General features: G+C 37.3%; 2 protein-coding genes across 2 annotated transcripts; both read left to right on the top strand.

Moving 5' to 3' along the window:
* The first annotated feature begins 6,502 nt into the window (after window positions 1-6,502).
* LOC145614277 (aspartic proteinase 36-like) lies at window positions 6,503-12,045 on the top strand. The gene is made up of 12 exons (XM_081669303.1): window positions 6,503-6,916; window positions 7,024-7,144; window positions 8,068-8,495; window positions 8,588-8,744; window positions 9,173-9,255; window positions 9,344-9,440; window positions 9,596-9,668; window positions 9,754-9,963; window positions 10,348-10,472; window positions 10,792-10,893; window positions 10,978-11,075; window positions 11,640-12,045. The coding sequence occupies exons 1-12, from the start codon at window positions 6,681-6,683 to the stop codon at window positions 11,821-11,823; spliced, it is 1,914 nt and encodes a 637-aa protein (XP_081525429.1). The 5' UTR covers window positions 6,503-6,680; the 3' UTR covers window positions 11,824-12,045.
* A 940-nt stretch (window positions 12,046-12,985) lies between these two features.
* Window positions 12,986-15,705, top strand: LOC145614334 (acyl carrier protein 1, mitochondrial-like). Its single transcript, XM_081669373.1, has 2 exons — window positions 12,986-13,299; window positions 15,218-15,705. The coding sequence occupies exons 1-2, from the start codon at window positions 13,081-13,083 to the stop codon at window positions 15,392-15,394; spliced, it is 396 nt and encodes a 131-aa protein (XP_081525499.1). The 5' UTR covers window positions 12,986-13,080; the 3' UTR covers window positions 15,395-15,705.
* Window positions 15,706-16,338: the final 633 nt, after the last annotated feature.

The following is a 16,338-nucleotide window of genomic DNA, read 5'->3' as shown; positions in this document are numbered from 1 at the left end:
AATGATTTATTGAACCTTTAAGTTGAGTTCAATTTATTAACTCTTGCATGTAATCATGACTTTAATTACCTTGACAAAGAAAATTGTCTCAATTAACAAAGAGATGGACGCGAGAATCAACATCATATTAACTTGAAATTCACCTACAATCCTAGCTATATACATTATTATATCTAACACAACCGATGCACATATATGTAACATAAAATTCAACTCTAAGGAAAATCAACAACTCTTCTTACATGGAAATCTCAAAGCTAAAAATTAAAACTTGATAAAAATTAGTTTAAGAAAAAAAATTTAAAGTCCAAACCTAAAACAAAAATTAAAGTAAACTCTACTTTGAATGACACATTTGACAACATTGACTTTTGACCGGCTAATAATCTTCTTTAATTATCACTAAGAATAAAGTACGAAGTATAAAAAAACAGGCATTATATAAATTGTACAAGTACCAACATACCTATTTACTACTCCCTCCGTCCCAAAAAGAACGACCTATTTGGCCAAAACTTTGTCCCAAAAAGAATGACCCATTTGCATTAAAACACCCACCAATTTGCTACAATATTTGTGCAAAATTAGCTTCCCATATAAAAAATTGATTTTCCATGTTATTTTACTCCCTCCGTCCCCAAATGATAGTCCCTTATGGGCAAAAATCACGGGAATTAAGAAACTTAAATAAAAGTAGTAAAATTACATTGAAAATATAAATTTACATTGGGTATGTAAAATAGTAGAGAGGGAAAGTAATAAAAGTACATTGAAAAACAAAATTTACATGGGAAAGTTAAATTTGCACAAATATTGTTGTAATTGGAGGAAATTTTGATAAAAAATTGATATTAATGGTACTTGAAAAAAGCAAATGGGACTATCAATTTGGGACTAAAAATAGGCCATAAGGGACTATCATTTGGGGACAGAGGGAGTATTACTTTCTCTCTCTATTTTGTTACAAACCCCATGTAAATTTATCTTTCCAATATACTTTACTTCTTTTTACTTAACTTCCTTAATACCCGCGTAATCAACCCAAATGGGTCGTTCTTTTTTAGACGGAGGGGGTACAATATAAGTAGTAGTTAATACTAAAACATCAATGTGGGATATTGTGTGTGTGTGAGACTGTGAGTAGTGCAAAAGTTAATGTGGGTAACTTGAAAAGAAACCGATGGAATATCATGACTCAAGTGGCTAAATGACTCAATCTCGAGTTTTCAAGTAGAGGTGTCAAAAACTGACTCGATTAATCCGATTCGAAATCATCCTAGAAAAAACCAAATTCAACTTTTGACTTATATGGACACAATAATTGTTAAACCAAGCACAAATTCATCAATAATATTTACTGTGTATTTTCTTAATCACCATGGCTTCAATACATGTATATATAATACTAGGATAATAATACCCTATATTCTATCATATCTTTTCAGAAGATATATTTTCCTAAAATATGCACAATAATATCATAACAATAATATCCTAGATATACTAGGATATCCCCAATACCCCCCCTCAAGTTGGAGCATACGGATCATAGATGCCCAACTTGCGGAGTAAGAAATCAAACTTGACTTTTCCTAAAGCCTTCGTGAAAATGTCAGCCAACTGAAGCGTCGTAGGCACATACGACGGCTTTATAAGACCTTCTTTAATTGCATCTCTGACAAAATGACAGTCAGCTTCAATATGTTTCGTTCGCTCATGAAACACCGGATTTTTCGCAATATACAATGCCGACTGACTATCACAATATAGGTGCATGCCACTATCATGTCGTACACCTAAATCTCTTAAAAGTCTCCTCAACCACTTCAATTCACGAGAGCAAGCAGACATAGACCTATACTCTGCTTCGGCAGAGCTCATAGCAACCGTAGGTTGTTTCTTGGTCTTCCATGACACAGGAGAGAGACCAAGAAACACGAACCAACCAGTCAACGAACGCCGAGACAACGGACAACTCGCCCAATCCGAATCACACCATCCTTCTAACTGTAGGGCACTATCAGACCTCAGGGCAGCATCCCAGTGCTCTACCCTCGGACGCTGCATAAACTGAGACAAAATATGCACAGAGTAGGCCAAGTCTGGCCTAGTGACAGCTAAATAGATTAAACGTCCTATAAGACGTCTATACTTCTCTACATCACCCAAAAAATCCCCATTTGCCAGAGCTAACCTGTGGTTCTGCTCCATGGGAAAATCTGCTGGTTTTGCGTCAAGCAACCCTGTCTCTGTAATAATGTCTAAGGCATATTTTCTCTGGCACATGAAAATACCCTGCTTGCTACGGGCTATCTCTATCCCCAAAAAATATTTCAAAACACCCAAGTCTTTCATCTTGAAGCAATTCCCTAAATATGTTTTGAATGATAACAAAGCAGATTTATCATTCCCTGCAACAATCAAATCGTCAACATAAATAAGTACGTTAAGTTGCATTTCCCCCATTGTCAGAGTAAAAAGGGAATAATCATAATATGACTGTTTAAAGCCATATTTCTTCAAAGCTGTTGTCAGTTTTGCAAACCAACACCGAGGAGCTTGCTTCAAGCCATACAACGACTTCTTCATTCTGAATACTTTCCCGGAATTATTTTTGTCAAAACCAGGTGGAATTCGCATGTACACCTCTTCCTCCAAGTCACCGTGTAAAAAGGCATTATGAACGTCCATTTGATGAACTTCCCAATTCTTCACTGCTGCAACCGCAAGAAATGTTCTAACAGTCACCATTTTTGCCACGGGAGCAAATGTCTCGTTGTAATCTAAACCTTCAACTTGATGATTGCCAAATATCACAAGTCTAGCCTTCAATCTTACAAGATTCCCATGCTCGTCGTACTTCTCTTTGTAGACCCATTTACTCCCAAGTGCCTTTTTACCACGAGGTAAATCTTCCAAAACCCAGGTGCCTTGCTCTTCAAGTGCTCGAATCTCATCGGCCATCGCCTTCCTCCAACCTTCATGCTTCATAGCTTCTTTAAAATTTTTCGGCTCATTGCCACCTGTAATTGCTGCAATGTATGTTCTATGTTTTACAGAAAACCGGTGAGAATCAACAAAATGTGTTATGGGATAAACAGTACCTGAGGAAGGTGTCGCAGGTGAGCGATGAGGTGGAGATGGACTTTTATTCCGAATGGTGTGTGTCACAAAATCACGGTATTTGCTCGACTTGAATTTTTGACGCTTGCCTTTACCCATATTTTCTGTATTTTCAGCATGGTCGAGAGTCTCAAGGTCACTCACACTCGTACCCTCCGGAGCTGCTGCCTGCTCACTGCCATGAGGATCACCCCCAGCTGCCGCTGGAATTCCAGCAGCCTGGGCAGTGCTGCTGTCCTCGCACCCAGCTGCCGCTGGAATTCCAGCAGCCTGTGCAGCCTCGGCAGGCCCTGCCACAGGCTGGCTGCGGTGCTGCTGCTGCTGCCGCAAGCCACCTGTGGCCTCCTCTGCCCGGGGCTGCTCATCAACCTCCTCACACACACTCCTCTCATCGCTCCCCCCTGCACCATCAATTCCCACAAACTCCGAAGCTCGCACATGGGTATAGCTAGGAGTATTGTGTAGAGCAAGGTTAGACCACGGAAATTCACCCTCAACAAATTGCACATCACGTGAGACAAAACTCTCCTTAGTTTCCAAATCATACACCTTCCAACCTTTCTTCCCAAACGGGTATCCCAAGAATACACATCTTCTACTCCTACTAGCGAACTTGTCACCCTTGCTTTGTTGATTGTGAGCATAACACAAACACCCAAATACTTTAATAGAATCATATAAAGGTTGTTTACCAAGCAAGATCTCAAACGGGGTTTTGTAATCAAGCAATCTAGAGGGAGTTCTATTTATCAAATAACATGCCGCTTGCACACATTCCCCCCAAAATTTTCGAGGTAAATTAGCTTGAAACCGCAAGGCACGAGCTACATTAAGAATATGTTGATGTTTCCGCTCAACACGCCCATTTTGTTGAGGTGTACCCACACAAGAAGTTTCAAATATGATCCCATTAGACAAAAAATAATTTTTCAAGGAATTAAACTCTGTTCCATTATCACTACGGACCACTTTAATTTCACAATCAAATTGACGCTTTACCAAAGCAACAAAATTGAGAAACATGTATTCAACCTCAGTTTTATTCCGTATTAGATACGTCCACACACCTCTTGAAAAATCATCAACTATAGTTAAAAAATAATGAGAGCCACAAGTCGATTGAGTCTTGTAAGGACCCCATAAATCAATATGAATAAGTTCAAAAACACGACTAGCTTTATTATTGCTAATGGGAAAACTACTCCTATGTTGTTTTGCTCTAGGGCATACATCACAGGATTTATTTTTAGAACTTCTAGTAGAACTACTCACAACCGGAAGATGTTGCAATACTTTTTCCGACGGATGTCCCATTCGTTGATGCCACAACTCTGTCGACTGAACACCATCTATCTTCAAAGCCTTCGCCTCGGGAACACCACGGAAATAATAAAGTCCATCCACGCGCTCACCCGCTCCAATCACCTTCCTCGTCATGAGGTCCTGTATAACACAAATTTTGTTAGTAAATTGCAAAGTGCAATTCAATTCATCACATAATTGAGTTGCAGAAATCAGATTGCAATTCAATTGGGGCACAAATAAAACATTATTAATTTTCAATCCCCCTTGTAAAATAACCGTGCCAATCTTAGATGCATTAGCACTCTTCCCATCCGGAAGCCCAACCGGACAATGGTGCACATTAACCACATTCGTCATCAAAGTCAAGTCACAAGTCACATGGTTGGATGCGCCGGTATCAACGATCCAACCTAATTCATCCTTACCCTGCAATTTTGGTTTCATACTGTTCAAATGGTCAATAAGTTGCTGAATTTGGGTAGAGGAAACACCCGCAATAGCAGCCCCATCGTGAGCCGTAGCATTTCCGCCTTGTGTGGAGTTGGAGGACGACTGCCCAACAGTCTTGTTGGCACGCACCTGCTGGCCAGCAGCAGCTCCTCGACCCCCTGCTCTGCCTCCACCTCTGCCAGAAACCGAGTCACCACGACCCCGACCCCTACCTCCACGAGGACGATCACCCCACCAAGGTGGGTAGCCATTGAGTTGATAGCAGTCCGTCTCATCGTGTCCTGCTCGACTGCAATGATTGCATAATTTATCGGAGCCACTCGTTGAGCGTTGCGGTTTAGTAGTAGTGTCATGTTGAAGTTTGAAAGCCACTGGACTCTCACGGACCTCACCTCCTCGTAAGCGCTCGGCTTGAATAACTTGTTGATACGCCTTATCAACCGACGGTAAAGGATCCTGAGCCAACAATTGACCCCTAATCGAGCCATAAGGATCATCTAACCCAATTAAAAACTGATGAAGGAAATCTTCCTGCCTCAATTTTTCAACTTGAGCCACAATATTACACTTACACGCACCACATGAGCAAGAAGGTACGGTAATATACGTGTGTAACTCATCCCAAAGCTTTGCAATTCTGCCGAAATAAGTAGCCACCGAATCAGTCTTGCCCTGCTTGCATTCACCCAGGGACATCTTCAATTGGCAAATTCGAGTGCCACTCACCACACAAAAACGACTTTTCAAGTTGTTCCACAATAGATGAGCATCATCATACTCCCCAATCGTTGCCCTTACCGAAGGGTCCAACGTATTTGTGATCCACGAGACCAACATCGAGTGAATAGCCTCCCAATCTTCCAGTTTATCACTGTCTTGAGGTTTCTTGATACTTCCATCAACAAAACCATATTTGCGCTTAGCCTTCAATGAGGTTCGAATAGCCCTCGCCCACTCATCATAATTCTCACCCCGGAGTTGAACCGGAGTAATAATGTTCCCGGGTCCATCACCTGAACCTAGGTGATAAGCCATGTCCATCTTAATTTTTCCACCACCATCACCACCAGAGCCGCCAGCACCGGAGTCACCCGACATCACTCACGACTCAATTAAAGTGGGAAGAAAAAAAAAAAAAAAATTGAACGAGAAGATATTCTCACAAACTCTCAAAAAACAATCGTGCGTTAATTATGAAAATTAAACGTACAGAAGAAAAAATTAGACCTTAACTAGGCTCTTGATACCATGTTAAACCAAGCACAAATTCATCAATAATATTTACTGTGTATTTTCTTAATCACCATGGCTTCAATACATGTATATATAATACTAGGATAATAATACCCTATATTCTATCATATCTTTTCAGAAGATATATTTTCCTAAAATATGCACAATAATATCATAACAATAATATCCTAGATATACTAGGATATCCCCAATAATAATAATCCAGTATGACTCATAAAATAGATCCGACCTTACTAAACCCAATCTAAGACACCCGAATTGATACCTCTACTCTCGACTCTAGTCATCCAGTAATTCGATGTTCCGATCACGTCTTTAACCGTTAACCTGATATAGCAGCTACGGTTGGCCGTTAGTTAATCACTCTCTCATTCCACTTTCATCCAACACATCTCAGATTCTCAGCTAATTTATTACACTTCTCTAATTCTCTTTAATACACACTTGTACGGTTGTACCATCTTACAAGTCAAACCTTGCAAGTCGGTCAACATCTCCTTCCCACAAAACCACCCAATCTCGCCGAAAACCGCCCGATTCAACTCACCATGACCCGATTCGCCGCCATAACCAGCACCTTCATCCACCTCTTCTTCCTCTTCACATCCACATTTTCCGGCGTAAATCCAACTTCCGTACTCCCTAACAACCGCCGTACACCTCTAGTGTTTCCTCTCACTCTCTCTCCTCAAATTCCCGACGCTAAAATCCGTCGAAATCTTCAATCTAAACGTGTTCCTCCTAATGCTCATATGAATCTCTTCGATGATCTTCTCTCTAATGGGTTTGTATTAATTGAACAATTGATTTTTTTTTTTTATTATTTTTCCCTAATTGTATGGTTTTTGATTGATTTTTGATTTTTGTGGAATTTTGATTTTGATTTTTTAGGTATTATACGACGAGGCTTTACATCGGAACTCCGCCGCAGGAGTTTGCGTTGATTGTTGACACAGGGAGTACTGTTACGTATGTGCCGTGTTCTAATTGCGATCATTGTGGCCATCATCAGGTATTTTTAGCTGTATTTTTTTTTTTAAAATTGAATGTTAATTATCTTGTTGCGATCGTATAATTTTGTTATTTTTTTGCGGTGAATTGTGATTGCTGATTATTGATCATAGTTGATTTATGAATGTGAGAGATTTAATTGGGTGAAACTCTGAAATGAATTAGGAATTCTGAATTCTGTGCACTCGTGGTTGAAATTTATTGTCATTTCAATCAAAGCCTTAATCCCATAAGTGGGGTCGGCTACATGAACCTAATTTGAAATTTCCTGTGATAGTGTAATTTAGACTAGTAATTCGACATGCTGACAAGTACGTTGTATATAAACAGCGAAGTAGGAAAGTGGCATGATCTTATGAATCTCTCACATGTGTAGTTAAATGTTTATGATGACTTTCTAAATGAATTGGTTTTTCTAATTGTACTTGCCAAAAGGTTGAAATTTGGATTGAAGTTAACCTAAAATTACTCCTTTCAATGATCATTTAGAAGTACGAAAAGCAGTAAGCTATGTCATAATATGGTTGCCAATTCGAATTTGAATGAATTTAAGGAAAAAGGATATTGGTGTATGCAATTACTTTGCTTAATGTTTTCAGAATGGGGACTTTGTTTAATGTTTTCAAGGTGGAGTCTTTTGTTCTGATTTTTGTAGGAAGTTAGGAGCACACTCGTATGTTTTTATTGTTTTCTTTCTTTTGTCCATTTGTTCATGTATGAAATACCTACGGGTTGTTACAATTCCCAAAGGTTTTTCCTTGTCATTCTTGTGCATGTTCTATTGCTTTCTGCATGATAACAAGATGATTTCTGGCTTTGAAAATAAAATATTATGGACGTGTTGGATACTGCGACTTCTTTTTCTGCTTACTTCAATTTCCTGAATACTATTGCTTCTTTTTCTTGCCGCATCCTAATTTTCAGGATCCGAAGTTCCAACCAGATCATTCAAACACTTATCATCCTTTAAAATGCAATCCTGATTGTACATGTGATGCTGAGAATGTTCTGTGTGCTTATGAGAGACGGTATGCTGAAATGAGTTCCAGCAGTGGCGTCCTTGGTGAAGATATTGTATCATTTGGCAATCAAAGCGAGCTTAAACCCCAGCGTGCTGTTTTTGGCTGTGAAACTTCAGAAACTGGTGACCTTTATAGTCAGCATGCTGATGGTATAATGGGTCTAGGTCGAGGTGAACTAAGCATTGTCGATCAACTTGTTGATAAAGGTGTAATCAGTGATTCCTTTTCACTTTGTTATGGCGGAATGGGTATAGGTGGTGGTGCTATGATTCTTGGTTCTATATCACCCCCCTCTGACATGGTCTTCAGCCATTCTGATCCCGACCGCAGGTATGAGTTGGAAGGATTATTTTTTCCATAACCTCTCCTTTTTTTTTTCCTTAACATCTGACACATTTACCCTAGTTCCTGGATGGCAACAGTCCTTATTACAATATTGAGCTGAAGGAATTACATGTTGCGGGGAAGAAGCTGCCTATCGATCCAAAGGTTTTTGATGGAAAACATGGAACCGTTCTGGATAGTGGTACAACATACGCCTATTTACCAGAAAAAGCATTTTTGGCTTTTATTCATGGTGTAAGACTTGGTTTCTAAAGGGCATCGCTGTTATTATCTTAGCATTTCTGATTCTAGATACTGCTAAATGGACATAAATGATGAGATTACAAAATACTGTTTTATTTTTTAAAGCACTATGGAGTCTGTTTGAACTATGAACAACTAATAAAAGAATGACATTAAGAGAGAAGTGTCCTTAATAGTTTTTTACTGTCGAAGTATCAATTGTGCAAAAAGTAGATTTAGAATTTCACTTGGAATTGAATACAGATGTTCTACATAGAAGTGATGCTTAACCCTTGGCATTAATTTGGCATCTCTATTCCAAAAAGAGTGATTATTCTTGTACCATATTATTCCTCTCCTTTCTGTTCCATGTCTAGCTCTAGTAATGTTATCTAGCCAAATTACATGTCAGATAACTATTATGCATTTTGTTGATGCAGTTAACCAATGAGCTCCATGGACTTAAGCAAATTCGTGGGCCTGACCCCAATTATAATGATGTCTGCTTTTCTGGTGCTGGAAGGTAGTGTTTACTATCAATGATGTAGACTGACTTCGCAGCTGTTATATACCCTACGTTTTAACTTTCTGGTGTATCTGTGTTCTCTCAGTGAGTCTTCAGAACTTTCAAAGTCGTTCCCTACAGTTGATATGGTCTTTGAAAATGGTCAAAAGTATTCAATGTCACCAGAAAACTATTTATTTAAGGTGATCTTTTCGCCTTTTTTTCTTCTTCGATTAAAGCTGATAATGAATTAACCTATTGCAATCAATTTCTTCAATACTAATCCATTGATTAGGTATGACATAGTTGGGACTTTGGACTACGTCTCTTTCTTACAATAACTTGATTCCTTTTTCAGCATTCAAAGGTGCGTGGTGCATATTGCCTTGGAGTTTTTCAGAATGGAAAAGATCCCACTACACTTTTAGGAGGTATAATGTGCTGTTGTAGACATTGTAGTAGCTTTTGTTTCTTTGTGTGTAAGCAATGTTGTCATTTATTTCCACTTAAATACAGGAATCATTGTCCGTAATACTCTTGTCACGTATGATCGCAATAGCTTTAAAGTTGGATTTTGGAAAACGAACTGTTCTGAATTATGGGAAAAACTTCGTGTAAATGACACTTCACTATCCCCTGCACCCACACCTTCAAGTGGAGAGGTTTCAGCTCCAGGAAGGTCTCCAGCATCAGCACCTGATGGAGTACCTAGTTATGTTATTCCAGGTACATTTGTTAAGTGTTACCTTCTTTTTTGTGGATTGTACTTAGTAATAGGAGAATTTTTATAGCATGAAAAATGCTTCTTCACATGTCAGTAGTTCATTTTCCTTTTGATTAAAGAAGCATGTTGGGGCAGTATGAAAAGTCATGCAAAGGTACATAAGGGATAAGGGTACTCCACATAATTAGTTTCTAGATGGTGTGTGCCTGGGTGGCTTTCCTTCACCAACCAGGTTTAAGCCCACCTGATGCAAATGGGGTTCCCTGGCTCCCTGCGTTTGCTCTAGGGTTCCAAGAATTTAGGGTTCACTAATCTGATAGAAATATATATACTACGTATATTTTTTTACACATATTATTGACTTTCATTGACTTTTTTAATTTCAGAAAATATAAAAGTGGGATTTATAACGTTTGCTATGTCGTTGAGCATCAAAGAGTCGGACTTGAAGCCTCATGTATCAGAGCTGTTTGGTTTCATTGCTCGAGATTTGGAAGTCAATATATCACAGGTAAGCTGAGTGTAAAGTTGATTTTATGATTACAATGCTTTTGAAGGAGCTAAGATATGTTCATATTTTTGACAATCACACTATCCCTCCTTACTCTAGAATGTATTAGACATTTTTTTGCATTATTGTGAATTCTTATTAGTACTCTAAAAAGATACTTCGTATTGTCTTGCTTTCCACCATGTAAGCACAGCTTTAATTCGTGCTCTCATAATGTGTGTACAAGAATACATTTTTAAAATTCAAATTACTTCTCCTTGATTTTTGTCAACTTTATCATTCAGTTAAATACAAGTAGCATCTTTGTTGGTTTCTTCAGGTTCATTTACTAAATTTGGCTTCTTCCACTAATGGTTCCCTGATAAAATGGGCCATCTATCCTGAAGGATCTGCCAAGTATATCTCAAACACAACTGCAATGGTAGGTTTTCCTTGATGAAATTGTTTAAAAGTGAAGGAAGCTGGAAATTAGATTTAATACTTAACGTGATTGTTATTTGTGCAGCATGTGATTGCTCATCTAGCGAAAAATGATGTCCAACTTCCAGAAACCTTTGGCAGTTATAACTTGGTTGATTGGAAGGTTGAGCCACCTATGAAACGGTAAAAATCGTTCTTTCAATTTCTAGAACGTCAATTGCTGGTTTATATATACTTATATAGCATGTCCAGCCCTCTATGTTCTTTGCTAATAAGTGGACCCAGTGGTATGCATTTCTGCTCAGACTATCCTGTTCTGAGTGACTTAACTGGTTCAAGTCGTCCTTCTGTGCATCTATTTGACAGTTTCTGGAGCCAGTGAACCTTTAAATATCTGCGCTTGAAAACAATTTTGTTTTTAACTTATTGTGGGTGATGATTATGATTGTCATGAAAATTCTCTGTTTTAAGTTTCTGTTGAATATTGAAGCATGCTCTTTCACCTTGTTGATTAGCTATTTAAGTGCAAATGCATCAGAAAATACTATCTTATCCTCTAGGCTTCAAATTGTTGGCTCCTGGGCTCTTTCAATCTCCAATTTGAGTAGTAATATAGTCAACGCATTTAGCTTTTGCAATTAGAGTAAAACTGTTGATGCATTTTTACCGGCTTCATTCTTTTTACTAAGTTGTATCTGAAAAAAATATTTCGGCTCGCCTTAATTTGATATTTCTGGAATGATGCAGGAATTGGTGGCAACAACATTACTTAATATTGGTTATGGCAGTTATTCTTACATTAATGTCGGGGTTATTTGTTTTTGGGATTTGGTTCATTTGGAAATGGAGGCAGCAAACAACAGCACAATATAAGTCTGTTGACAGTGATGCTACAATTCCTGAGCAAGAACTCCAGCCATTGAGATTGTGATCAACTAATGAGTTTCTCTTTTTTATACTTCCAAGATTTTGTTTGTATCATTTTTTTTTCATTTAGGAACAAGCTAAAAGAAATATACAAGTTCTCTTTTATGCCAATTTTCAAGAGAAATGCCCTTGATAAAGAAGTATAGCCTATAGAAGTATAGACTATGCTGATTTGTAGATAAAATTCTTAATTTCTGATTAATCAAATCTATAGATTGCAGAATTATTTTTCTGCCTCTTTTTGAATTTTTTTATTGCAATTTTTTGGTCTTCCAAGTAACTCCATGTCTGAATGTACCTGACTATCTTCCAAAAATGGTGAGCTGCATATTGGGTCAGCTTATTATTTTTATGTTGAAGTGCATTTGGTTTTAGTATTTGAAATTTGTTGGATTATACCATTTGAAGAGGGCTTAATTCTTATTATTTGGTACATATCTTTGTTACAATTAGACCAAATCGTAGCAAACTAGAAAATTTAAAATTATACTAAATATGACTTTATAAATTTATAGAGATTACTCTGTACAATTTAGGCTAGATGATTAATTTAAACCAAACCAAACCAAACTAGAAAGGTCTTGGCCAAATCAAGCCTGATAAAAGAAAGACTAAAAAACGTTAAGTCCTTACTAAGGTGAAGAAAATATAGCTTAAAGGTTACCATGATCCTTAATCTACAAAAGTAATAAAGTATCATATTTAGTTTGCATTTTGTCTAATCCTAATTTTTACCATTTACTTAACGAACTACAACCCTAAATATTGAACCTCACATTGATGCTACTCAAATTTATTCAACTTTTTTGAACCTTTAAAAATTATTTTTTTGAACTTGTCTAATGATGTAGACGAGATTTAATTTCATGTCATATATAGAGCATCAGAACTTTACAACCAAATAAGTTACAATAATTAGCATCTACACTGACAACTCTATATTGTGTAAGACTAACCATGAAGTCCGTAAACATGAGACATGTTTTTTGATGTTCAGGGTTAACTATAGAGTACATTAGCACCGAGACGTGTAACATGATTTTAATGTTTACGACATACTCTATAGTCTATCGGTAGGGACAAAATAGGTATTTTCTTACCCACGCTCTAGGTGGGTGCATCTCAGGGAGATCCAAAGGGTGAGGGATTAAACTCCATCTCCCCAAAATCCCAAATTCGAGTCAAGTAATTCCCAATTGAAACAAAACCCTTGTTCTTGTACATCTCAGTCCACCAGAGGAGAGAGAAAAAACCCAGAAAAATGGTGATGATTGGAGCTCTGAAAAACGCAATTCTAGGGCACATTCGAATCCCTGTTTCTCAAACTGCCATTTCTGTTGCTGGATCCAACAAATTGCAGAGCTTTCCTAACTTATTTAGCCGTGCATTTTCATCGCACGATGACCATCTCACCAAAGATGAAGTCACTCAAAGAGTTCTTGCCGTCATCAAGGACTTCCCCAAAGTCGATCCTTCTAAGGTCCCCTCTCTTTCACTTTCCTGGAATTAGGTCTTACTAATTTGGATTTGAACATTTTTTTTTTTTTGGTATTTGATTTATAATGTTATTGTTTTTCTTAATTTTGAATTTGGGATTGTTGGGTTTTCTGATATTTGGATGTTTAGATATGTATTTTGAAGATTTTTGTTGGCATTGGATTAATTTGTGATGAACAAACGAATGCTTGAGATGTTGGGGTTGTTAATTTTGATGTTTTAGCTTCTTTAGGGTTTGAAAGAATGAATCTTTTGGTGAATAACGGTGAAATGCCAAGTGAGGTGTAGTTGAATTAATTGTTTCTTGGCTTTTGGAGCTGTCTTGAAGAAAATCATGTTAAGTTAATGGGGGTAGTGTAAAGATTGCACATTCAGTCAAATAAGTTTTGGAGAGGTTAAATAAGATTGGAATAGATAAGCTAGGTCTAAAATGGTGTATGGAAACTTAGTTATTTTGTATGTGGTTGAGAATGGATATGTTGATAGACTAATAGTTGCTTTCTATGGAGTGAATTTAAATTTTGAATTAATTAATAGTGATGAATAGTCCTAGAGTATGGTTGTGAATCTTTGTTAAAGTTGAGTTATGATCGGTTTTTTCTTCTACAGTGTAGTTTATTTTTGATGTTGATAAACTCAATGGAGGCTATATAATTTTGAAAAGTATATTGGAAGGTTTATGTTGAATGTCATTCACTGGTCATGAGGCTTGTGTTTAACTGTTTAAAGGTTTCTGAGCATGATTGGGTTTATATTTTTTTTTTTTTTTTTTGAACGGGATTGGGTTTATACTTTGGGATAGTTCTTGTTAGGTTTCGTATGGGTTTGTGTAAATGATATCATAAGTTGATCCAAGTATCACAGCTTTATGATGGAATAGGAGGCAATACTAGTGTATGTTGTCTACACAAAAGGGCGTGTATACACTCTGTTATGTTTTGATCTCGAGAGGTAGAAAGATGCAACTCATCCATGTGGATGAGGAGCAAACAAGCAATTTAATGCTATATGATAAGATCAATTAGGATTCAGAGTAAGGACAACTACTGAGGTGAATATCTAACAGTTAACAAAAACCGCAACAGCACCACAGTAACATAGTATAAATCCTGTCTAAGCATCGGATGGTTCCTTATGACAATTAATGTTAGCCGACCCCAAATCATTTTGGGACTAAGGCTTCATTTCTGTTGTTGTTATATGGTGCTGAGTATGAAAGTGGTTATTTTACGAGATTGCTTGCCTCTATGGTGCTTTCCTTACCAGGAAACTAGTGAAGCAACTTTTGTTTAAGACTTTAAGTACCATCTACATCCCCACAACTGATGCTGATGGTCTTGATAGATTTCCCCACTATAAGATGCAATTATTCCCCCTGATGGACTAATAAAGCCTTCTCACCTTTCCAGAACATGTGATCCATGATGTTCCGAAATAAAAGTGTGCTGTTGGTCTTTATTTACTCATCCATTCTTCAAGTCCAGTGCATCTTCAGGCTTCACTTTGGCAACAGAACTTTTATTGGTCGTGTTAAAGTAAATGATGTTTTGTAGTCTTTTCAACCTTGATGAGCTCAACAGCCTCAACTATCAGTTTTCAACCTTGATGAGCTCAACAGCCTCAACTATCAGTTTTAACCAACCATGGGTTAGACCTCGTCTGAAAGGCTGCTGTAAATTTGTTCTTTGGTTAGAGTACTACTTGATTAAGAATTTCATTATTAGGCTATTCCTTTTGGTGAGAATATGAAAATGGAGCTCCGAAAAGAACTATGTTAAACTTAAGAAAGCAGCTGAAATGTTTTCCAGTAATAAATTGGAGTAGCAATTGAATAGTCCTTTATTATTTATCTTTTTATCTGCCAGCTGATTTTGATTGTCTTTGTTGCAATTGCTTTGCAGGTCACACCTGATGTACATTTCCAGAATGATTTAGGTTTAGATAGCTTGGACAATGTAGAGCTTGTGATGGCCCTAGAAGAGGAATTCAAGCTGGAGATTCCCGATTTGGAGGCGGATAAACTTGACTCAACTAAGCTTGCCATTGAATATATTCACAATCACCCGATGGCTAGCTGATCCAAGCAAGAAAATTTATCAATTTTGCTAAGTGGAAAACCATGCATTTGTCAAGGCTTTTGTTTTAATTTGTCAACTGATAATCACGAATTGATCCCCGTGGTTGGGCAATAAGTAAAAGATTGATAGGACTTAATTTTGACTTGCTCTTCCTGTTAAAACATTTCGATTACATGATGGGTGTATCCATGTTCAACATGGCATCCATGTCTATCACTCTTATCAGTCTTTGGATTAGGTGTTGCACAATGTTTACTTTCATATGCAATCTATAATACCAGATCAATTGTTTGATTTGGTTTATTACACTATTTTATCATTCACTGATGCACATGAGCTATTTTAGTGTTTGTATCGCATGCTAACAGCACAGCTATTCCTATAAAATTTGTGTAGATAATAGTACAGACTTCAGACTATAAAATTTGTGTATCACATGCTAACAGCACAGCTATTCCTATAAAATTTGTGTAAAAACTTTGTTACATAAAACACAATTTTACGTACTCGTGTACTAAAAATTATATACAAATACGTATTCAGGTAATTTACTGTATCTTGTGAAGAGGTAGACTCGTTACAATATGTTTTGACCTCAAACTGGTGGGAATGTGGGATGGACTCTATGGAAGAGTAATGGGTGTTAAGACTTTATGCCCACATGTATATTATTAACCTTTATATATAAATTAGTAATTGAAGGAAATTTGATTATGTCCCTTACTAGATGTTCTAACCTAATCTAAACCGAATCAAGCCCCGTCTGATTGCAAATTAATACATACTTCGTATTTCAATAAAGTCATACTCCTTAAAAACAGCTTGATCTCATAATAAGGATTTCACTTTGACCTAAAAACAAGTTGTTTTCAAAAGCCGCCTAAATTAGGCCGAGTTTGGCTTGCCAAAACGCCCTATGCTTCATAATTTATGAAAAAAAAAAA

The sequence above is a fragment of the Chenopodium album genome, chromosome 25, assembly GCF_948465745.1.
Source record: "Chenopodium album chromosome 25, dcCheAlbu1.1, whole genome shotgun sequence".
In the NCBI taxonomy this organism is placed as follows: domain Eukaryota; kingdom Viridiplantae; phylum Streptophyta; class Magnoliopsida; order Caryophyllales; family Amaranthaceae; genus Chenopodium; species Chenopodium album.
The sequence above is the reverse complement of the archived record's forward strand: the minus strand, read 5'-3'. Positions and strand labels throughout refer to the sequence as shown.